This window comes from Xylocopa sonorina, chromosome 3, assembly GCF_050948175.1.
Source record: "Xylocopa sonorina isolate GNS202 chromosome 3, iyXylSono1_principal, whole genome shotgun sequence".
NCBI lineage: Eukaryota > Metazoa > Arthropoda > Insecta > Hymenoptera > Apidae > Xylocopa > Xylocopa sonorina.
Genome location: NC_135195.1, coordinates 4,893,521 through 4,918,048, shown reverse-complemented (window position 1 = coordinate 4,918,048; position 24,528 = coordinate 4,893,521). Strand labels below are relative to the sequence as shown.

The window sequence follows — 24,528 nt, the reverse complement described above, 5'->3', positions numbered from 1 at the left end:
AAAGATCTTGTAAACACTCTTAAACTTTGCTTTATTCAGAATTGAATATCTACAAACACGCATTCATATTGATACCCTTTACTCTTTTAATTGACAGCCCACATCTGTTCGTGCGCGTACAAATAAAAATGACGCGTACTGAAGTTCGCCATTTAAAATGACGTACCGATAAAACAAAGGATTCTGTTTGCTTGTAAGAGATAAATGTGGAAAGTACATTAATTTACGGTTCGTAATGCATGTATGTATTCGAAAAATAGCAACAAGAATGCTGGGGCTTGGAACACGGAATACAATTACGCGCTATTTCTCGGTAAAAAGCTATTATCCCATTAATATTTACGTGAAAAATATAAAGGAAAGCTTTTTCATAACAGTAGCTGAAGCTGGATAAAAATAACGAACAAAGAGCGATTGTGGCTGTATCTTCTACCTGAGCTAGCTCGCAACATCTCGTTGCTAAAAATATTTTTACGAAAATAAGATTAAATAAGCTGGCTTGTTTATTTGCGAACATATTAACTTTTATTTTGGATATTGATTAATAATATTCTGAGATCTTCCTTGTAAACAACGAGGCAGAAATAAAATTCGCTTTATTAGTCTGATTTGTAATGAATAGTATCCGTAAAATTTTATCTTTCTTTTCTAAATAAATCGTGCATAATTTTAATTTGGAAGATTGCTTCAGATATACCACCCAAAATGGTGGTTAGGATGAACCATTTCTACGTTTCGAAGGAAGATACAAAAATTAATAGAAATAGTGACGTTAACATTTTACTCAATTAAAGACTGCGATCGATGTTCGTAAAAGCTCACTGGGGATTGTAAGTAGTCACGCAAGACTGTTTCTTACGAAAGTCCCCAATGAACCATTTAGCTGATAGAATCCTATAAAATAGAAAAAATGGCAGGATGCAAAGCAGCATGAGAAATCAAGATATCCGAATTTACGTAAAGAGATATTAAAATTAATTGTGTTATAAAATTTTCTATAATAGAAGCAAATAATAGAATAATTAATTCCATTTCAAGTAGAAATCAATATTGCTATTAAATTCTAACGTAACTAAACTCTAAATGACTGAAGTGACTTGCGATGGTTCTTTATCAATCGTGTACTTCGTTTATTTTACATATTTTTACATAAATACCTCTTATTTTACACGGTTCAATTTTCTATAAACACATAAACATCTATCGTCTAATGATAACTGTATAATATCAGGTTGTGAAAATATCAAATCTCTGATTATCATCAAATGATTAGTTTCTTCTACAAATTTGGACTTAATATTATCGAAGAGCCATTAAACATTAGAAACGGAGAAATAGGGCAGTTTTTAGAAATTTTTTAAAAACAGGAAATGAAGATGCGATTGCAACGATATTCTCACAATCGATCAAACTAACAAGAGGTCCAGCTTCCCGAGCTAACTGTGACGAACGTCGTTTTACAAGATGCGAATGACTTCCGCCCATTTCCGGTACCAGTTTCCGGTTAACTGTCGCCTCTTGAGGAAATTGAAAGTCGCTCGAGAGGGGATGTGCAATATTCAATCGGAAAATATATCGAGAACATGACTTTCCACTGAATTTCCATTTTACGTTGCTAATAATAAATTCCCTTTAACTAAATACTAAAACATTCTGAAATTATTTCAGTGTATATAATAGAATAATATTACGTAACTTGTTATTGATCTATACTCCTGTAATATACTAAATATAATAATTCGTTACAAACAAATATTCGTGGATGATACCTGCAAAACAATTAAGTATCTTCTGATTTAACTAATAATTTTAATTATTACCAACGTTCAATTCTTAAATAGGAAATTCCTTCACTCTTTCCTTCTCTTCCCTTAAAAAACATCTACGTACACTAAATTTAATCTTTAAAGTCTATGATATCTCATCTGAACACCGTTACATGGAAGTACGGAAGATTGAGCGACTGAGTAGAAAAAGAATGATTTTCTATGCGTAACCTACTTTTTAGATGAACAGAGAAATGTATATTCAAAATATGAACTGAAAAGGTAAATGCGAAGTAACTTCATCTACTATACGGCCGCCTAATTACGAGTGGCTTTATCTACTGTCGCAGCTTCTAAATGGACGAACTACTGCTACGCTACGCGTTTAATGGAAACACCAGGGCTTAGTAGATCTGTCTAACCAGTAATGGGTCTATTTACTAGCATCATTTTTCATTTATCAGTGAGCAGTTCGCTAGATTTCTATTAAAAAACCAATTAAAATACAAAGTACGTCCATAACGTTATTATTATGGAACTTACCAATTTCAAATTGTTATAATTGCAAGCTACTTTTCATTTTATATTCTCTTGTTTAACACTTTGACAATTGTTAGTCACTTGGACAACTAAACTGCGGGTGTGGTATGTAGACATGTTGACTTTTACTAATGTGGCTTGTATGCCACTAAAATAACAAAATAAATACAATAAATAAAATCTTTTAAAGTAGAATATCACTTCAGTATAAAATAAAAATGTCTATACTTATTCCCACTTTATTTTTCTCGCTGTAATAAAAGTACCCACGGTTAAAGGGTTAAACACAGAGAACAGCATCGAGAAATGTGTACAAATATTTAAATTAGAATTGAAAATTTATGTTAGCATTTCTACTAGCGATTCAGACAATTTTTCAATCTGTCTAACTAAACTGTTTCGCCACTGATAATTTCAAGTTAAACAATCTAGCTCGATATCCGTCTACAGTATTTTATTGTGGATTCTAGCAATTCGTGTGGAGCGAATTCTCCGAGGAATACAAGCCAACTGAACGGCGGGAGACTTTCTATCCGAGCGTGGTACTCGCCGATCGATTATACGAGCTGAAAATCACGGATCTACCAACGATTCCGTATTTTCCGGTCAGTTCGCACCTCGAATGGACGGACTTCCGTTACTACGGGCTGCGAAGTGCGAACGCTTACGTGCTCGTGTTCGATCTCAGCAATCAGGACACGTTTCAGGTATGTTAAATGATATCGAACAATTAATAACAGTAACAATATTGATAAACAGCAATGGGATCGTTAAAGTACACTTAGAACTGCATACAAGTAAATAAATTTAAATTCAAGTGCAACGATTGCCTGTGAAAGTAATAGCAAATGTTTCAAATCTCTGAGCGTTTTAATTAAGTGCCTTATGAAAAATTTCTTCCCGGTAAAGTTACGCTAGACAGAAGATGGAACTTGCGGTTGTCCATTTTGTTTCTTTCGTCTGTTAATATTGCCTTTAAAAGTTTCAAATAAACGAGTTTGCCCCTGAGAAACTCTTTAAAAAGATTTTCCACCCCAATTGCCGCGAGACACTCCCCATTTCATTACAGACCTTCCTTTATGCTTAACAGAGGGGTGGAAACTTTCTTTATTTTAACTTTGTTGCAATTATCGTTTCCCCTCACCCAGGTCGAGGTAAAAAGTGTGTACTATTGTATTTTCAAATGTCTACCATAACAAGTTAAGGTTTTATACGTGCACATATATACGAAACAAATATTGTGTATCATTGTCAGCTCAGGAAATACAAGTTTTCTATTCAATAATATATTTACTAAAGACGAAGCAACTTCATCATTTAAAACATATCTATGTATAGTAATTTTAGATAGTCACTTTAATATTTCATTGAACCTTCCTGAACTGCCTGAATCGTACGTGTCACGCAACTCAAGATTTCCTACTCTTCGAACTCTGTATAACTCGCAAATGTTGTACTACTGTGCGCCAAGCATAACTTGAAATCTTGAAACAGAACTCCAAAAGAAAGGCTCTTCCAGGGCATCTTCAGCAACGCATCTTCACTGAAATATCAACCTGTTTATCCTGACCACTTCACCGATACAAAAGCTCACCCAGTTACATTGACAGACACGTATCAACACAGAACGCAACAATGTAGAGTATTTACTTTCGAAGAAAGTGATTTAAGGAACATCCCTTAAATCCTTGAGAGGATAACTTTCGAACATAAGTTCATCTAGCGAAATACTAAAATAACATTTGAAGATTCCATCCATATGTGTTAAAACAGTTTCACTTCTATCACGGCAGTATATTAGAACGTTACGCGAGCAAATCTACGAGGCACGAGACATGAGGGGTGTACCGTTATTGGTAGTTGGTAACAAGCAAGACGAATTGTCGCCTGCGGCTGCTTCCGGTACCCGCTACAGGGACATCGTTAATCTAGTTCGAAAGCACTGGCGATGCGGCTACGTCGAGTGCAGCGCAAGATTTAACTGCCGTGTCGTACAGGTACGTACATACATATATATTTACAATATGAGAGCACAGTATCTTAAAGATAGAAGAAAAGTATTAAAAAAATTGTACCTCCTTAAACTTAAATGTTACTACGAAATCGATAAAACCATTCCAAGCACCTACAGAAATTGTTAAACATACTATGTTATGTTACAATAGCTACGTCTAAACGATCATCTGGAGCAGTGGATATCAGTTTATCACAATTTTTAACAACTACATATTTATACAAGTATATTAATATTTAATTCTTCAACTTATTAAAGCATCATACATAATTATACTCCATTTTATAATATAAACATTGTTCTGCGTATAAAAATAAAACTTTTCACATGGAAATAAACCTTATATATACAAACTGCATACATACGTGTACACAGCATAGAGAAAACTTTGTTTTTTAACTGAAATAGTATAAAAAATGATAAATGATGTGACTGTATCAAAACAAATTAACTAAATTTAAATTTCTCAATTACAACTTGGCATTTTGTCTCTAATTTTTTATCAACGATTTCATTTTTATTCTCACTGGTTGATCTTCTGCTGATATAGCATTTTTCTTGATACGCATTAGAATTCAATTTTGATTGGTTTTTCCTTTCAAAATTATTCATATTAGAAATGTTAGAGTTCGATTTTTTCACAGGAAATATATTTTCTTCGCTCGAAGAACTATGTAACGTATATGATGGTTCTGGAAGATTATTGTACCCTTTATTTTCCAATTGTTGTTTGTTAAAACTAGTTATTTTGTTGTGTGCTATAATAATTGTTTCATCCGAATTAATGCGACGAATTTTTTGTACAGGAACTTTATTGTCTTTTGAATTTCTTAATGTACGTGATGTGTGATCTTCTAATTCATCCGTATTTACGTTTTGCATTTCATCTACTGCACAGGATTCACATTCATCGACATTTTGTATGTTTTTATACTTAACAGGGTAAAATGTGACAGTACTGCATGTGCTACTCACATCACTGTCACAATTTACTAATACCTTCTTAGTTGAACTAATATTTTCATTATTCGCTTCAGAATCCTCGAGACAAGAATTGAAAAGCTGACTTTCATCTACTAAACTAGGAGACGTAACTCTGTTATTCTCTGACACGACGTTATCATTCACAATTTCAAAGGCAGAGTTATCCACTTCCTCCAATAACGCTTCAACTCTACCATTTCTAGTGCCCTGTGGATGTGCATCTTTTAAATCTTTTGTTACTTTTAATGATTGGTCTTCAGAATTTCTTTGTATTATAACAGTATCATCGCTACACTGCGAACACGTGTCATTTTGTGCCTGTAAATTTTCATAACTAGCACATTCTTTGTTTTTGGTATTATTATCCTTTTTAATAGCTTCTTGGAGCCCAACATCTTCATTATTTTTTTTTGAATTTTCAATCACCTTTAATGTTTGTAATTTGAAATTTGGTGAGAATATTTCATTTTCACTGTCGGAATTCAAAATATTTTGCACCTCTAAATTACTACTATTAATGCACTGTTCATATTGTTTACTGTTTTTATTATTTTTATAAAAATTGTTTGTTGAATTGTTAGTCATTGCTGGTGATTGTTTTTTAAAGTTCAACATGTATATATCAGTAGTACTGCTGGATTTCTCTTCATTTCGCCCCTGCCCATTATCATTCTTAACACACTGTTTAGACTGTACATCTTTAGTGTTGCTAATACTCTCTTGCTGCATGTCTTTATTATTTTTATTAGATTCTTTTTTGGAATCCTTAATTCCTGGTTGTTCTTTTATGTTTAATGGAACTACGTTAGTACCACCATTGGAACACAATATGTTTTGCATTTGCACAGTGTCATTGATAATTATAGTTTCCTGTTGCTGTATAATAGATTTATCATGTTTTTGATCACTTTTTCTTAAATTTTCAATCATCTCTACCGAGTGTTCCTTTAAATTTGGAGAAACTGTTTTAATGGTAGTACTATATTGCGAACATATGTCAGTATGTGTTTGTAAATTATTAGTATTAGCACACTGTTTAGATTGTACAATACACTTACATGTATGTTTCATATACAGTTGAGGATAATAGGTCATTAACTCTTGCTGTTGTTCCGTTAACTCCTCTTTTGCTTTATTAACGATACAATTGGAAACAAACATTGCGTCCTCAGCATCTTGCGGCGTCATGAAGTTATTTTTAGCAAACATAGACAGAAAGCGTTTAATTTGCTGTTCAAATTTTGAAAACGTACGCATCAATTCTTCCATACTTGCCATGACAAATGATTTGGAATTATAAACTGTCTCTTCTTTCTCCCTATTTGTTAGTTTGTTTTGATCAACAAAAGTACTGGGTCCAGGTAAATTAAAATTACTACGACAATCCTCTTTACGTTGATTTTCTATCGTTTGACTGTGAACCAGAGGTTCAACCTTATTATTAATCTTCTTATTATCGTTAAGTGGTTTTAAATACTTTCTCTTAATTCGTCTCGATAATGTGTCGGAGTCAGAAGAGCTGTCATCTAAAAGTGCTTTATTTTTTCTATGTATCCTTCTATTCTTTACAGAAGTTTGTACATCATTATTATCAAATTTACTTAATACACGTTTTCGTTTTTGATAATCAATATTGTCTATGCTTTTTGCATTAGTATTCTCTGCAGTTACATCGTTATGTCTGCTATTTTTATCTTTTATTTCTATGGATTCAATGATACTGTCTGAACTCTCCTCAAAATCATATACTGTACTTACTTTTTCCTGTACATTTTTAGACCTTTCTAACTGTCGTTTCTTATGAATTGGACTGTAATCATCCGAATCACTGGTGTTGGTCTTCACAAAATACTTGACACTGTTGTTACTTCTTTTTCTGAAACAAAATATCCGTATCCATGCACATTCGTTCATTTTTGTTCCACGTTACGTTAGTCGGTATACTACTTCTATAACATGACATTGTTATATACAGATTGTTCAAATGTATGAAATAAATAATAGTAATTACAATAGGATTAGTTACAGAACATATAAGTTTAAATTTTATGAATACGAATGGTGTTACATTATACTGAAAACATGTAGGTATAAATCGAGTGAAAGAAATTACGTTTCTTACGTTTCACGAAACCAAATGACATATTTCAGAATCAGAAGGCTTACCTTAAAGTAGGAGCCATAATAATTTATCAAAACGACTGGTAAAGCAAAGCAAATTTTAAGTATTTCTTTCACTGTCGTGTGTGCGATTAACAAAAACAAACACTACTCGCGTATCTCCATTTTGTGTGTTATTCCGCCATCTACAAACTTAGAGTAAGATGTTTTAGAAGAAACGTTTACTGCGAACAATTTTCACAAATGTTCAAGATTTGAATCAAGCATCAAAATAACTTTTCGCAAATTAAAAAGTTTGATAGTTGCCAAGGAAATACCACACTTTTACAACGATATTTGCGTAACGTTTGTTAAGTATTTACTCGTTCATGGCGGAAGAGGGGAGGCGAGTGGCAAATGTTTTAACGTTCACATAAACAATGGAAAAGGATTTTAGCTTCTTTAAAATTGAAAATACGATCACGAAATACGAACTCGCGTGAAATCATGTTCGATGCATTACACCGATGAAACACAGACAGCGGTCACGAGGTTACTGGCGCACGACTTTCTGCGCTGGATCTACCTCTACTTATCGCGCATGCGTTTAATACAAAATCAAATAATGATATTGTACTCTATATCAAATACTTGGCAAATCTTATCAAACTCGTACTCTTTATTTATTATTAATTATTTTTAAAGAATATCACATGTATTTATGACAAATATTACACGTATATGACCTACAGGTGTTTCGAGAATTGATGAAAAGTATCCAAGCAGTGGAAGGTAGACCGCCATCACCAACACCTGCACCCTCGCAACCCTTACGATCTCACCCGCACGACACCGGCGAAAAATGCATTCTTCTCTGACATTGAAGCCAGAAAATCAGCGTGCTCGACTTCTGCGACCACATCATCAAAAGAAGCTGCCTCTACTTGTACCATGACTCCGGGTCGTAGCCTGTTTGAGCCGGGAACGAGAAAGAAACGTCGACGAAAGGATAATTTACTGAAGAGAATTGGAAGATTCCTGATACGAAAGCTTAACTCCGCCAAAAATTGCGGAACAGCTGTATTCGGCGCTCGTTTGACGAAATAGTGATCCAAAATGGAAGTGCACTAATGTCTTTGGTTCGTCAATCGATAATGTAGGTCGCGGCATTGTAATCGTTCGGAACATCGAGGTCTTTCATGTAAAGCACGGTCTTTTACGCATTTGTGGAAGTGATTCTGCATTTAGCACTGCTTTCTTCTCGCTTTTGTAAATGTAACAACGTGAGTACAAATTGAAACGGGCAATGAAACATGATTTTATAAAAAGTCTTTTAAAACAAGATGATTTTATCTCAACTCTTTTTATTCACACAAATTTTAACGTTTTAATGTTCGTTTAACGGTTTCCGTGAAAGATCTCTCGAAGCTCATGTAATTGTCAGTATTATGAGAATGAGAAGATAATAATGGTGGAGATACAAGAAAGTACTCCGTGAATCGAAGAACCTTTAGATCTCGTATGTGAATATTCCCACCGAAGCTGCTCATCATGTAACATTAAACAGTGAAAAATAATGCAATCATATTGTACAACTGCTCTTTTCCGTCGAAAGGATTGCAAATACGTCTGTACGTTCGAAATCAACTGCCGAATCCCTCTATGTACAATTTAGTTTCGATTGATTACTTTGTAATTTGCTGTGTAAATATATAATCGTGCGATTCCTACATTCCATGCAAGGTGCAATTAATAATCTCAGTTTATAAATAAATTTGTCTCCATTACTGAAATCGTAATTAGAAGTTATAGAAGTTTAGATATCATTTATATATCGATCACTAAAGTAGAGTGGTTTTGTAATTATTTTGTAATACTATTGTAACTTTTTATTTTTGCCACAATTCGAGAACAAAATAATTTATGTCTAATATATAACTACCAATAGAACTTAATATTCTTTTCTAGTTAATTTAATTTGGTTAAACTATTTAAAGTCTTCGTGCGTACAGGAGATAAATTTATTTATATATTAAAATGAATCGCTGTGTACAAACATATATAAATTACACTTTGAGGAAAACTAAAAGATCCCTATACAAACGTAACAAATTAATCTCTATTGTTAATGTTGCTTTATCTGTGATATGTTTTACTCCTGCGCGTATTATTTGCGTTCTATCGTCATTGTATTGTACTTCAAGTATACGACTATAGTCTTTTTAGTTTAATTCTCTGCAATGTATTCGGCCTAATAATAGTAGTTAACACTAATAATAATAATAATAATAATAATGATAATGATAATATTAATAACAACAACAGTAATAATATTAATAATAATGACGATGATAATAGCGAACAAATAAATGTAATAATAGTGAGTTATTGAGAGTTACCTCAGATCAAGCAATAGTCTATACAATATACATATATTTTACTATACCGTTAAGGAATTAATCACTAGCCGTTAAGGGTAGTTGTTGATATTGTGAAATACTGTAATACCTATATATATATACGCAGGTCTCTAAAAAAAATGTGTATTAACAATTGTTATCGTTTATACGTATTTTAACGCAAAACCTAATGTACTGTTAGCTCAACAATTACTATACACTACCCCACCCGATACTTGTTACCTAGCACAGGCGTGGATCATACAGAATGAATATACGTAAATGTTGAATATATCGAATAGAGCGACATACAAAACTGTACATTACGTGACATACAAACATGTGTTCGTTGGAAAACATAAAAAAATCTTTGTACCGAAATATTGAATCAAGACGAGGCGCGAATTTGTACAGCCATCGAGTGTGTGTCGAGTAAAGCGTCGTTTTACATACAAAATACTAACGCATTATTTTGTATGCAGGAATAACGCAATAAAAAAGAACAAACGACAAATAGTTCAAGCCTTTTATTTCCTATACGTGTACGTCGAGTTTTTTTACTCGGTTAAATCTTTTATTTTAGTATTCATAAGTGCATCCCTCTCGTTAATTCGAAATGAACGAAGACAATCCACTGTACTGCGATACTGTATTTACTTTTACCCCATTTTAGATCAACTAACATGGCAATATTTTGTACAAGAACCACTGAAATCTGTGAGACACCCTATGTGAGACACTTCATGGTGTGAAATAGAAGGCAAAAGATAAAAGAACATATATTAGAGCCATTGTACATTCTTCGATTTTCATCGTGCGACTAAAGATGAACGTCGATCGATTGAAAACCGGGTGAAAATAATGCGAAGACATTTACAACGTGAAATTTTATCGTAATTCGATCTCTGCGCTCTTCGCAGCAGAGCAATGGTTAAATTTCAAAATAGCGATATCAAATAAGAATTAAATAGATCTGTTTCATTTTGTGTTATAATAGTCGTGGTTCTCGCCGTGGAAATGGTTTGGATTTCAAGATTTTTCTAGAAGAGAAATTTCAAAAAGATGTTTCAGACTTGCAGAGGATTTTGGTGTACAAATACGCGGACGGTGACGATTCTAAAAAACATGGTCGATGATGTCAATTTCCAAGGAAAACGGCACGTATTGACGGTTGGAATTGATTTACCGATGTACGAGGTTACTCGCAGCCAATTTGCTTTTCGAAATTTTTATCGTTCTTTACATTTTTATTCAACTGAACAGTTTTAATTCGGAAAGGAATTCAATGCTACTATCTTATCGATTACACGTAACAAAATATGTCCAATTACTTGCAAATACTTTGATATTATTCAATTGTGTACACGTTAACAAAGAAGAAAAAAGAAAACGGAGTAGATACGAGAAAATTAGTTCAGTTTCTTTACTATTTAATTTAATTTATCTTGCTTTTGTTAACTATCATCTTCACAAAGATGTGAAAGAAGTAATTAAATGTTAAGGTAAGTACAACGAGAGGTGCTCCTAGTACGAGTACAGACTTGAAAGAAGCATTATGCGAGAAGATTCCGGTACACTACGATCTGCTGAGAAATTTTCGTCAACAACATGGATCATCTGTGATCAGTCGCATTACCGTGGAAAATATATATCAAGGATTAAATGGGGTGAACACCATGGTCAGAGAAACATCTGAAACTGATCCAAAACAAGGAGTAAATGTTACTCTATTCTTTCTATTCTCGTTACACTTGAATAAATTGAATATTCTATTACGTTCCAAAAATAATAGCAACAATAAAAAAAGTTAAACTCCACAGTCACTAAACAATATAGCTTAAGTAACAATAAATATTTCTAGAGTTAACTAAATTATTCAGAAGACATTGTTTACGTGTAGATTAAGTACAGAGGATTAACGATACCGGAAGTCGTTACACTTCTGCCTCGTGAAGGAAAATCACCGAGTGCAGAAGCTGTGTTCTGGCTGCTGTTAACTGGCGATGTTCCAACACAAGAGCAAACGGCATCGTTGATCGCCGATTGGTCGATACGACGTCAAAAGAAGAAAGATTGGTGGTCGGGACCAGGCGGTGGAATTGTCGGTTCCGTTCTCCAAACTCTACCGAAAACGACGTCGCCACTTGGAAAATTGTCAGTGGCCCTTACTGTGTTCGATACCAGCAAACACATGAAAGAAGCTTTGAAACAAGACGCTTTAAGTCACACTCATTGGGAAGTGAGTTGCAATTTACTTTACTGGAGCATACTCCACTTTCAATAGGAATTTGACGAACCAAAAGATCAGAATCAAATCAAATTTAAATCACGTTTGTTTAACATTGTCTTATTGATGTTTCTACTTCAAGTACACATACGAAGATAGTATGGAACTGCTGGCAACTCTGCCAGCAATCGTTGGCCTAGTCGCTAAAGGCGAATTGAAGAATACAAAAGAGGAAAACAGCGATTGGATACAGTTTTTATCTGAATGTTTATGTAGCGCGTTCGACATTTCGGAAATTCACAAGAAATCGTTGACGGACTTTCTTCGACTATATACTGTTCTGAACGCGTAAACAAAGTTTGCTTTACGTTTTTCTGTCACGATCTTTCGTGCTACTTCGGATATCTTTTCAGAGACGAAGATGGCGGGATTCCTGGCGTTCACGTTACAGAAATAATTGGGGCATCTCAATTATGTATCAATCAAGCTCTGGCAGCAGGAGCTTTAGCATACACCGATGAACCTAAAACCGGTACAATGTCGCAAGTAAATGCAACAACTTTCCATACTTCTAAATACACGTTAAATAATTTATACGATGATCATAAAACCTATATAGCAGACACTGTCTCAAAATAAATGATTACTTTTAGCGTATTCTATAATATTATCAACGAAAAATATTACAACTCTTTGTAAAAAACGTATTTATATAAAGAGGTATAATTCATATATTAATAAAATAGTACGCAGAATTCCAAACGAAGATACAGCGTCTTTTTGGCCGGGATTCAAAAGAAGAGAAGCTGAGAAATTATATAGCCACATTGATTAAAAGCGATAAATTAATAGGCTACAAAGTAACAGAGTTTTGTGACCCACGTTACAAGGCATTAGAAAATTATGCTAAAGAATATTTGCCGAATGATTCCAGCGTAAAGGTAAATAAAATGAACATATAGGAGGATTCTCTATAGATAATTTCTCCCTATTAAGACGAACATGATTTTTAGAAAATTAATCGCAAACAATTAATGATTGAACACTTTATAAAATACTTTATACGATACTTTATATAAATTATTTTTTCTCACTTTCCTAGTTATCTCAAAATGTTAGTCAAATACTGACTACGATGATGAAAGCTGCAAAGGGGAAGAGCGTTTATCCCGAGCAAAGTGCAATTGCGGCTCCAATTTTTCAAGTACAACAACAGTTTGTTATTTTAGAATTCAGCTATTTATCGTTAGAATATTCTGGCCTTTTACATACACTCTACGTATGATTTTAATTATTCAAGTTCTACGGATTAAGGGACATGAAATTCAATCAAGTACTGTTATGTATGTCACGGGCATTGGGTGCAATTGCATCGATAATTTGGACAAGAGCGGTTAATGCTTCGGTCGAACATCCAACGTCCAAGTGCACATACACTTATCTGAATTCAGTTCAAGGAACGCGAGGGAAACGTAAACGAGGAAAGCACGCAAAGCATACTCGAAAATAAAGAGGTACTAATGCCAAGTGTTGTCCTAAGCCATCATATATAATGATAATGTTAAATATAACTTTACAATATAATACCAATGTAATACCCCTGTACAGCTCCAAGGAAAATTCTATGCCATTTTTGCAAATCGGACTTAGCTTTATGTAAACTCTTTTGTTGCTTTTCAGGTGTAGTATAAGCTGTAAAAATTTGTCACACGAGTAGTGAATCACCTTGTATATAACACATCTATTGCCTTCTTCCCATCTTAATTGCAAAATTTTAGGGTAATGCTGATTAAATAAAGAAATTCCATAATTTTCATCGAAGAGAAATAGTTAGACAAATTATATCTCCCGCTTTAGAGGTAAGAGAGAGAAAGATATATAAAAAAGCTATGAGAAAGAGTGAGACAGATGATACCGAACCTACTGGAAGACCCCTGGCGCGATCTCTGTAAAAAGTACTCAAACTGGTCGCACACAATTATCGACAGTGAAGTAAATTACTCAAGAACTACTAGCCCCATCTCTTCTTTAGAAGATGACACCAGTAGTTCTTGAGTAGTTTACTTCACTGTCGATAATTGTTCTCGCTCTCTCTTACCTCTAAAGCGGGAAATATACGAAAAATTGCAATGCAACTACTGAGATATACAAGAAAATACAATAAAATTACTAAGATATACAATGAATTATAATAATAAAACTACTGAAATATACAAGAACTTACGATAAAATCATTGAAATACACAAGAAATTGCAATACATGCTTGAGGATCCTATAGTTCTATGCTTTGTAAGTTTACTTCGCGTCAATTCTTTATTCGCACAATGTTATCAAATGTTTAATAAAATGGTAATATAAACTTAAACTATACGTTGAAAATTCTTACAGTCTTTGCATGACACCTCTTTCAATAATAATTATAACATTACCAAATTTCCATGACTGGTACCATTGGTCTCTGTTGTATTAATGATTATGATGGTTATTACTCCTTATCCATTCTTAGGGAAGATATAACCGATTAAAAATCTGTAACAGAACGAAACAAAACAATTAGAATAAATATGCAAAGGTATAATTAATTATATTAACATTTTATAATAAACGAGTTTATAAATCATAATTTCAAAATTCAAACAAAGTCTACGGACCACTATGAACAATGAATAATAAAAGAAGCAGAAAAAAAATTCAAAGATAAATTCATATTTATAATGATAATGTTCAATAATAAATTAATCAAGTGTGCAATGTTTAAACAAAGTTTATAATAGAACGAAAGTGTAATAGAATATTAATTAAGAATACTACGCAGGCGCCAAGCAAGCGTGTGAATGTACCTCGAAAACAGAAACGTGTCTCGAAAAGTTTCATCGGCAGCAGAGAACGACACACGTCTTACCCGCAGTCGACGACGACACGAACTGACTGCTCGTGCGCCTCTCGCATGCCGCGGAAGCGACCGAACGAGCGCGAAAACATTCGAACGAGGCCGAAGGCGCTCAAGCGTAGTTTTCCAACTACGTTCCTACGTTTCATTCTGTGGCCTTGGTATTTCGCTATTTACTTCAAATGTACACAAATCAGCTAATTGAAAATCTACTACAAAAGGCACGTCACGAAAATACGAGTTCCACGAAAATTCTCGTGCGTATTTTTCCGAGAAAAGTACGCATTGTACGAAAAATTTATACTGTCCATAAAAATATATCTCCGTGTAGAACACGTATAACATATATAATATTTCACTTTACATAGTATTTTATTATCTATACAATATTAATTGTGAATATTGCACTAAATTATGTACTTAAATATTTCAATTTTTGCCGTAGAAAGGAATTTATTGCAATAAATCTCTTTCTATTACAATATCATACTCAATCTATTACAATATACACTGAAATACTCGAATTCTTAAAAATTAAATTAACAGTTTTCACCATTTCACACATAATTTCGTTGCTTTTATCGATTCCGATTATATCATCGGAAAGCTTAGTAAATAAGGAAGTTTTTGTGAAATTTGCTGTCCTCTGCGTTCAAAATTAATTACCTAAATAGGAGGTCAAAGTTTTCGCAATTTATAAATTTTGTCCCCTGAGATAAGTTTAAACTTTTATTACTCCACCTGTTTTCGAGTTTCAGGATAAAATAGGGACTATTACAGTAGAAAATTTATTGCTCTTTTCAATATTCTTTGTCATTTTCTTGTAGAACTTATGGTTTGAAAAATGCAATCAATAATATAAGCGAAAGTGCTGTTTCTCTGAAAAAAAACAAAAATTCCAGTTTTCTCTGCCATTTTTGCAAATTGGACTTTGGTTTATACGAACTTTTTTGTTGCTTTTGATGTGTAATATCAACTATAAAAATTTATTATACGAGTAATTAATCACCCTGTGTAACGAGTTACAATTTTAAACTTGGCGCTTACCACTATAGTTTAATCTGTGTAATATAGCGGCCAAGAATAAACCTAAAGAAAATGGCGCAACTAAATGTGTCTATACGTCAAAAATTATGAATCAAAACTTTGAAAGTTTAAGTACAAATACAGTATTGTAAACAGTGCGGGAATTAGTGCTTTATGTTAGGTTCTAGTACCTAATTAAGTATTAGACAGTGATGTGAATTCATGCTGCTGTTTAGAATGTTGACCCCTTTCTGTGATTATACAATGTCTTAATATTTTGTCTGCGGTAACGAAGATACCGTTCCTTTACCTCTCCAATTTAATCGTATATTGTGTCCATATAAGTCCCATGGTTACACAGACAAGGTCTAATGATAATTTATCTCGAAATTAATTAATGCTCGTTACGAGAACGGAAATTTTGTACCGCATGTAGGTACATATATCCCGTGAGCTCAATGTTGATCAGAAATTATTTTTATATTTACGTGAATCCACACGATCTATTGGCATAAAGCATTTCAATTTCAGTGCTAACATTATGGAAAATTCTAGATTTGTACGTAATGTAACATCCACTATAGAAGAACTGAGACCTTTCATTGGGCGTGTACGTATCATAATTGTATTTTTGGCACAAATATTGTCGATTCTCGTGCTGAATGGATTTCAATAATAATTTTATTGTTATTTATATGCGCAGCAACCTGGCATTACGTTAGGTACATTACTGAACATTCAAGAAAGAGTCCAAAATCTGGTAGAAACTGCACCTGCTTCAACTGATAATTTCATTATCACTGTTGAAGATGTACCAACAAGTACAAACACGCATAACGTTTCAATTCATGGTAATCATCAGCATCATGAACCAACTAGGACTGACAATTTTTTAAACGATACTCGGGCAACCACAAATGAGGTTGTGGATGAAAATCAAAACAATAGCAATGGCAATAATATTCTTAATCACAATAACAACAATAATGGTAATAATATGGAAAACAATTTGTCAGAGGCAATACCGATTAGTCCACAAACCCATGCATTGTTTAAAGGACTTGAAAATTATATTACCTTTGGTTCTATTCTTTTAACTAAAGGCCTGTATGATTACAGCACCAGTATATTAAATATTTTAGCATTAATTTTTACATTTTATTATTCCAATGATGTTGTTAAACGTGAAATTGCAAAACAGAATAATAAAAGTTGGTTATCACTCTTATTTATTACATTTTACATTATTGGATGTTTAATTTTTGTTTATTATGAGTATGACACGCATATATTTTCTCCATATACACAACCTCTTACCATTTGGGAGTTATTGTGGTCAGTTTTTATAACAGATTTTGTGTTGAAATTGATCACTATTATCTTTAAAGTGTTCTTAACATGTTTACCTTCGAAGCTATTGGCACTTCAAAAAAGGGTAAGTACCACTAGATGCTATCCCATAATAACATTAAATGAAACAAAAGAAGAGAAAACTTAAATGCAAGTTTTATTTTAGGGAAAGTATTTCTTTATGGTCGAAGCAACATCCCAACTCTATAGATGCGTTGCCCCTGTACAACCATGGCTGTATTATTTTTTCGAAAGTTATCAAGGTCGAGAAAAAATCTTTGGAATTGGTCTTTCATTACTATATACAGTGAACAAAGGAAATGATTTATTGTCTCGCTTCAAATTATTTCAAACTGCTATTTGGAAGTTACTTCAAAATGTTGTACGTTTCATAACTATCTGTATCGATAGAAAAATACAAATTCATGACAGTTAGTAACTAATTATCTTACAGAATTTGGGCGTATCACCATCAAAAGAACAACTGGTAGCATCGGGTGGTATTTGCGCAATTTGTCACGATCAGTATTCGATGCCTGTAAGATTACATTGCAAACATATTTTCTGTGAAACATGTGTTGTAACGTGGTTAAATCGAGAGTGTTCGTGTCCGTTATGCCGAGCAGCAATCACGGACGATCCTATATACCGAGATGGTCATACAACTTACTTCATTCAATTATATTAACTTTCGTATGTAATGTGAAATTATATTTTTCCAGTCGTAGTACTTGTAAGAATTTATATTGAACGTTCGATTTACATAAAACACAAAACTTTTTCAAATGCTTTATAATAATATTATCTTTACATGAATCACTTATCGATTATCCTGATATTCTCATATCGAAATGGTTTCTACATACTTAAAAAAAAAAAGGGGGAAAATAATGTCAAGGATTACATAATTGTAAAACAATATTGTAACATATAGTTTGTATATACATATATAATATATATAAAAAAAATAGCAGAATTATGCATATAAGAAAATAAAATTTATATTTTGAAAATGATTAATCAATTATGAAGTAATTTTTTATTTACGAAAATAATGTAACCGATTTATCAAAATAATAAATTGTTACAAATTTTTTTTAATTTGTATTACTATATTACGTTTAATGCTTTTATGATGTATGCAAGTTTTATTTACTTCATACATGACAACGAACATGAATAGTCATGGTATGAAAAAAATAATGACTATGTAACCTAATAACTGGCTTAGGATCTAAAGTATTGTTTGTTATTGATTATACTTCAACATTTGGTCATTAACGTTCTAGATAAAACGTTATGTGCATGTAATGTAATTAAAATCACACTGTAGACAAGTTTCATTAATGTACAACGTATAAGTATTTTCTCTGAGACATTATAAAACATATTGTCATACAGGACTTTAACACTGACAATAAAGTAATTATTATATAAGGGTATTCTTTTTAGCATATATAGAAAAATAGTTCATAAAACATTGGCTTTCAAGCGTGATTGGAAGTACTCCCCATCTCCCTTAGTTGCTTGCTTATTTATCTCTTTGTGACGTTCTCTACTCACTATTTCTTCCAACACTTCTCCGTCACCTTTAATTAGCCTGAAAAAATATTAAATTAATTATATAGTATAAAGCCTATTATTATAACTAAAATCTATTTGGTATAATAAAATGTACATAAGAACTTATTTTAAGTGCATTGAAAAGATATTTGCTAGAAACTAATAACTTGTATATCTGTTATGAAAATATACCTATATCTTCCAGTCTCTTCATCATAAACTCTACGTACAACACTTTGCTTTTTTTCCCATTCCTCTTTTGTCATTGGCGCCATTGCCTTTGCTTTTTCTGATATATCCTGTGAAACATTCTTGGGAACAGTTTCTTTAGATTTGTCAGTACTGCGAGTTTTCTTTTTAGATTTTCTCAGCTTCTTCTTCAACTTTTTCTTCATCCTCTTCTTCTTCCTACGTTTCTTCATAGCTTTCTTTAATTTCTTGGCTTTCCTTCTTGCCTTTCTACGTTTTTTCTCATCCTCAGAAGTGTCTGCTGTACTGCTGCTGCTATAGCTACTGCTGCTGCTGATACTGCTACTGGAACTACTGCTACTACTCTCGCTACTGGTACTGCTAACACTTGAGGAACTTGAAGATGACAAAGATCTTTTCCGTTTTGACTTTTTACGAATGGTGTGATCAGTCTTTTCTAGCTGTTCTTCGTCTCGTTTCTTTTCCTTCCCTTTTGGGTGCATGTCATCTATATCTTTCTTTTGCAGCTCTGTTTTGTCAGTGCTAAGTTGTTTAGCCTGTCTGTCTTTTGAATCGCTCTCTCTTGAGTGTTCGCTAGAATCTTTCATGTTTCTCTGGTGATCATGATCTAAAGTACTCCTACTTCTAGATCTATCATAAGGTGGTCGTCTGTTATTGTGATTAAAAAATCTATTGCCTCTCCTTTCATTATTATACCTATTGTATTGCGAATTGTTATGTCTATTTCTATCGTAAAATCCAGAATGCTTGTAAGGTCGATAACCAAAATTGCGTTTACGATTATCTAAGTATCCGCTGCGCCCTTTATAATATCCTCTACCTTCCCTCGGATTCAATCGGTACGGTCTAACACCATTCTCATATCTCTTATCCCACTTGTCGCTCCTCTTGTCTTTCTCATTTTGAGATTTGGTCTCCCGACTGGAGGCACTAGACGAACTGGAGCTACTAGAACTACTTCTATGCTTTGACTTTTTTCGTTTATCTTTGCTGCACGTATTACGTCTTTTTTTCTTGGCATCAGAATCGTCTTCGCTCTGCGAGGATACCGATTGCTTCCTTTCTCTTTCATCCTTCGCTTTAACACATTGTTCTGATCGCGAATCGCTCTTCTCTCTGTTGCTCATTGTAACGTGCTACTTACTTTTTATGCAAATTAAATCTGTACCAGACTTAATTATCGTGTCTTTTTTAACGCCTATTTCTCTGTTCAAGCGCGTCGACGATTAACCTTCTCCATTATCATGGAAGGTTATTCACCAGAAAATACTCGCGTCGGAGGTAATAGATGAAAAACACTTGTAAACGAATCCGTTAACAACGAAGTATCACTGAATAGTTTTTGCATGCATATGCACTATCGTTATTCTCATACATCCTGTTAGCATGTAACCGCAACTAACCTCGATCTAACAACTTACAACAGACCATTTCATCGATTTCCATTTCAAAAGTTTTATCGAAAGTTAAGGCAACCTTTCATGATTAAGTGATGAATGAGATGCATAGGGTTTTTCATTGCTGTCCTGTCAGTTACTAGCAATGGACAGTTAGAAAGAACTTTCCCGTGCATTACAAATATCAAATGAGGCAAAATCAAATAGTTTAATTCAGTCGCAATCTTTTTAATGGTACTTTTCGTACAATAAATTTTACTGGTATTTATTCTGGTTAAAAGTCTATTTTAATATCAATCGAGAACATTTAGATTCCGGTAAGGAGTTAATAAGTATTCAATTGTTTAACTATTATTAACATTTTTATCAAAACTTCTATCGCGTCATGTATTTCATATTCGAATAAAATTATATTTAATTCTTGTTAATCTTCTAAATTATCTAGTATAATTATTTATCTACACTAATGACACGATTGGGGGATAAATGTTATTGCAAAGATAAAGTAAGTCGTTAACATAGAGATGTGCAATGATTAATTCATTTCTATTAAATTCAAACATATGCCAGTGCTAGGTTATTGAAACTTAAAAAAAATCAAAGATAGCATAAGAAGTATAATTTTTACTACGATACAATATTTAATGTCATCTTTGGACTTTGTTGCCATCGTATCGCTGTCTGATAACGACAAACACGTTTAGAATTCATATTAAACGAACGACGCCTCCTTCGAAATTATAAAACCAGAATACTGACTAACTGCTGAACTAAATTAAATATAACTCGTTTGGGTGCCAACGCGGTTATTGACCTTTTGAATTTCGTATAATAGTCTCGCAAATGAAACATGCTCTCAATGCCTTATCTCTCAGCGTTACACATTTATAAAATTATCCAATTATAGTAACCATATTACTTTATCGTAACTGTAGATTTAAAAATGTAGATTAATTTTAAAACAATCATTGGAAAAGTTTATATTATTCAGATATCGTCGCCTGTTACCAAATACACGGAATTAGAGCCAGCTCTTTGTCAAGAGTTGCGAAAAATTGTGGATGCTGTCGTAGTACCAGAAAAAGGGTTGTTAGCTTGCGATGAGTCTCCCTCGTCTTTAGATCAACGATTTGAGGAGATAGGAGTGGAGAACAATGAAACCAATCGTCGTAATTATCGGCAAATATTGTTCAGTGCTGAGAAGGTCATTGCAAATGTTGCAATTTTTGTTTATCTTAGGACACAAATAAAAAATCGCGTACCATAGTATAACTATTATTAACAAATACAAAGAAACTTCAATATGACTCGCAAAACGATCATTACTTAGTTTAGATCGTTACGAACAGATTTTTATTCTTTCTACTCGCGATTCACTATGTCTAATTACGATGGAAGTCGGATCCTTCCGTATTTAAATGTTTTTATTGCAGGGTAAATTTTCGCAATACATAAGCGGTGTCATTCTGCATCATGAGACATTATACCAAAAAACGTCCGATGGGATCGATTTGATCGAATTGCTACACCAAAGGAATGTCGTACCCGGTATTAAGGTCGACAAGGGCCAGGTACCGTTGTTTGGTACCAACGGCGAGAAGACCACTGAGGGCCTGGACAGTTTGCAAGAGAGGTGCCTGCAATATAAACGAGATGGGTGTCATTTCGCCAAATGGAGATGCACGTTCAACGTTTCAGCGACCACGCCGAGTCAATTGGCCTTGGATACGAATGCGAACGTCCTTGCAAGGTTTAACTTTGGTGAACGCAGTAATTGCTACGTTGCCTGTTTGGTGTTAAGAAAACTAATTAATTGCAAACATGCGAATTGCGCGTTTCTTATTTGAAACGTAGAGGAATGATTCAAGTCGCAATAATGAAAGTTACGTTTTTTCTAAATGTTACACAAGCTTGTAAACTATATCTACTGACTGAATTGAAAATTTACAAGTTACATTTCTTCTTGATTTAAGAATATTAATGAAATCATAATTCTACTGATTGAGAATGACTTGTTTTTTTTTTTAATACGTTATATGTTCTACACAATGCTTCAGCTTTAAAATAGAGATAGAAGCACGCATTTAAAATAAGTTTACGTGACTACTCGAACGTCAAAGAAAAATTCCGCTCTTGTATTTTGAGTCATTGTTTGCGGTAAACGGTATAACTTAAAAAGAAAGTAGAGATCCTTGTAGTTAATATGTATGGAATAGTGATTTATTTTGCTTCAGATATGCCAGTATATGTCAGAGTACACGGATAGTACCCATTATAGAACCGGAAATATTAAATACTGGCGAACATGGGATAAATAGGGCGTTGGAGGTTCATGAAGAAATGCTATCAATTTTATTTCGCACTTTGCAAGCGCATAGAGTCTATCTCGAAGGTATTATACTGAAAGTGGCAATGGTTTTGTCAGGAATAAAGAACGACGTTAATTGCACACCACAGGTACACTAATTCTATTGTTATAAGATATCTCTTCTTTAATTTTACTTGTATGAAATTTTGTGAAATACTGTTCTATTGAATGCTATATGGATTTCTAAAGATTTCAGTGATTCATATATAGATCAATGAATCACATTAATTTATTGACGCATTCCTCACATTTTATTATCGTAACTGTAATCTTGAAAAAAACCAACTAGGCATATCTATTCATTTCAGATCTATTATAAAGTCAATGATAATTCTGACATGTAATAATTAAAAAAATATTTGCAGCTGATTGCTGAAAACACGTTAACAGCTCTGCAGAGAACTGTGCCGCCAGCAGTACCAGCGATCACATTTTTAAGCGGTGGACAATCGGATACAGAGGCAGTAGTAAATTTAAACGCTATTAATGCTTACGAAGGAAGAAAGCCTTGGACTCTAACGTTTTGCTTTGGACGTGCCTTACAAGTATCGCAAAATATTCCATACAAATCTTTTTCCTAATATGAAAACTCGCTTTGCACACCATTTTATTTGCACTTAAAATTTATATAAAATTTCTGAATTTATACGAAATCTTAAAATCGTACTGTTCAAAGAATACAGTGCTGCAAACTTGGAAGGGAAATCCAAAAAATGTTCAGGAAGCTCAAGCAGCGTTTTTGGAGAGAGCAAGACTTTGTTGCCAAGCTTCATCAGGGGAATTGAAACCCGTGCACGGCATATGCACCAAGAGAAAAGCAAACTCTCATTGAAAATGATTAATCAGTTCAAACAAACACATTTCCATGGATGCTTTTATTATCTTATCAATGTCAATCTCTATAAATGAATATTACGTAGATTTTCAATACTTAATCTAAGATTGCATCATGCAGATGTCAATTGCCTTTTACAGCCATTCATTTTAATCGAACACGTCAAACGTCATATAATGACGAAGTCGTTATTAGATGACGTTTATTAAGTCGAGAGGATTTTATCAATGAACTTATCGTGCAGCGATAAAGATGTGAGAAATAGGAGGCATATGACTTTCGTCACATACGCGAAGGTACGTCAACCTTTACTGTGAAAAGAACCGTCAGTAAATTCGACGAATGTCGCGCAAGGTGCCTTTGGCTGACCTCTAAAGCAGAGATCCTCAATTGGGGGCTTTCACAATGGTACGTGCTAGTAGGGACGTACCGAAATTTGCCTTGCTATATAGAGGTCGATACGTCGTCATTTTCATGGATGCCCACCAATCGCGTTTCACTATTCCTCTCAGTTTCATAGAATGGATCAGCACATGTATGCTTGACAGTACCGTAACTATACTTCATTGGTCATGAAGTGGGATCGTGTAAAAAAATACGTATAGCAATACATATATAGGATGACCCGCGTTATTTTATTTTGATCAAAGGATGCACATTTATAGAAGTTTTGTTAAATATATGTATGATTTATGGTATACGTATACTATAACATTATCTGTTAATAAGAAATGGTATGCGAGTGTTGATATTCTTAGAATATAGAAGGAAACTACTATTTAGAATTATTTTGAATTCGCAACATTATTTACTATCTTTAAACATTATTTATTTTAAAAAACCGGCTCCACAAATATT

At 33.4% G+C, this 24,528-nt stretch overlaps 5 protein-coding genes across 6 annotated transcripts in view; 3 read left to right on the top strand and 2 right to left on the bottom strand.

Moving 5' to 3' along the window:
• The window catches only part of LOC143422353 (uncharacterized), a 51,264-nt gene extending 36,782 nt beyond the window's left edge, over nt 1-14,482 (bottom strand). Inside the window, exon 1 of the mRNA XM_076892928.1 lies at nt 14,461-14,482. The gene's annotated coding sequence lies outside the window, so the exon portion shown is untranslated. The remainder of the gene's footprint in view (nt 1-14,460) is intronic.
• On the top strand, nt 12,191-13,540 carry LOC143433461 (citrate synthase, mitochondrial). Its single transcript, XM_076910799.1, has 6 exons — nt 12,191-12,378; nt 12,444-12,657; nt 12,777-12,971; nt 13,027-13,053; nt 13,133-13,275; nt 13,345-13,540. Exons 1-6 carry the CDS (start codon nt 12,191-12,193, stop codon nt 13,538-13,540), a joined length of 963 nt encoding a protein of 320 aa, XP_076766914.1.
• A 1,935-nt stretch (nt 14,483-16,417) lies between the features above and the next one.
• Nucleotides 16,418-18,313, top strand: Rnft2 (ring finger protein, transmembrane 2). 2 transcript variants are annotated; one of them, XM_076892889.1, is made up of 4 exons: nt 16,418-16,506; nt 16,651-17,382; nt 17,464-17,679; nt 17,752-18,313. In XM_076892889.1, the coding sequence occupies exons 1-4, from the start codon at nt 16,489-16,491 to the stop codon at nt 17,983-17,985; spliced, it is 1,200 nt and encodes a 399-aa protein (XP_076749004.1). In that variant the 5' UTR covers nt 16,418-16,488; the 3' UTR covers nt 17,986-18,313. The 2 variants fall into 2 exon arrangements, with proteins under 2 accessions (XP_076749004.1, XP_076749003.1); XM_076892888.1 differs by having other exon boundaries at nt 16,420-16,557.
• An 8-nt stretch (nt 18,314-18,321) lies between these two features.
• Nucleotides 18,322-20,535, bottom strand: LOC143422320 (uncharacterized). The gene is made up of 2 exons (XM_076892887.1): nt 19,053-20,535; nt 18,322-18,897 (listed from the first exon to the last, which is right to left on the bottom strand). The coding sequence occupies exons 1-2, from the start codon at nt 20,195-20,197 to the stop codon at nt 18,768-18,770; spliced, it is 1,275 nt and encodes a 424-aa protein (XP_076749002.1). The 5' UTR covers nt 20,198-20,535; the 3' UTR covers nt 18,322-18,767.
• A 322-nt stretch (nt 20,536-20,857) lies between these two features.
• On the top strand, nt 20,858-24,337 carry LOC143433581 (fructose-bisphosphate aldolase). The gene is made up of 6 exons (XM_076910957.1): nt 20,858-20,972; nt 21,459-21,671; nt 21,901-22,217; nt 22,702-22,924; nt 23,201-23,380; nt 23,512-24,337. The coding sequence occupies exons 1-6, from the start codon at nt 20,934-20,936 to the stop codon at nt 23,665-23,667; spliced, it is 1,128 nt and encodes a 375-aa protein (XP_076767072.1). The 5' UTR covers nt 20,858-20,933; the 3' UTR covers nt 23,668-24,337.
• The last annotated feature ends 191 nt before the right edge of the window (nt 24,338-24,528 follow it).

Coding starts and splice junctions, on each gene's coding strand:
- LOC143433461 (XM_076910799.1), top strand. CDS start 12,191: ATGGAACTGCTGGCAACTCTGCCAGCAATCGTTGGCCTAGTCGCTAAA. Junction 12,658..12,776: donor AAACCTATATAGCAGACACT/GTCTCAAAATAA, acceptor TTAATAAAATAG/TACGCAGAATTCCAAACGAA. Junction 13,054..13,132: donor TGATTTTTAGAAAATTAATC/GCAAACAATTAA, acceptor TCACTTTCCTAG/TTATCTCAAAATGTTAGTCA.
- Rnft2 (XM_076892888.1), top strand. CDS start 16,489: ATGGAAAATTCTAGATTTGTACGTAATGTAACATCCACTATAGAAGAA. Junction 16,558..16,650: donor TGAGACCTTTCATTGGGCGT/GTACGTATCATA, acceptor TTATATGCGCAG/CAACCTGGCATTACGTTAGG. Junction 17,680..17,751: donor GGAAGTTACTTCAAAATGTT/GTACGTTTCATA, acceptor ATTATCTTACAG/AATTTGGGCGTATCACCATC.
- LOC143422320 (XM_076892887.1), bottom strand. CDS start 20,197: ATGAGCAACAGAGAGAAGAGCGATTCGCGATCAGAACAATGTGTTAAA. Junction 18,898..19,052: donor GAAGAGACTGGAAGATATAG/GTATATTTTCAT, acceptor ATATTTTTTCAG/GCTAATTAAAGGTGACGGAG.
- LOC143433581 (XM_076910957.1), top strand. CDS start 20,934: ATGACACGATTGGGGGATAAATGTTATTGCAAAGATAAA. Junction 20,973..21,458: donor AATGTTATTGCAAAGATAAA/GTAAGTCGTTAA, acceptor TATATTATTCAG/ATATCGTCGCCTGTTACCAA. Junction 22,218..22,701: donor AATGCGAACGTCCTTGCAAG/GTTTAACTTTGG, acceptor ATTTTGCTTCAG/ATATGCCAGTATATGTCAGA.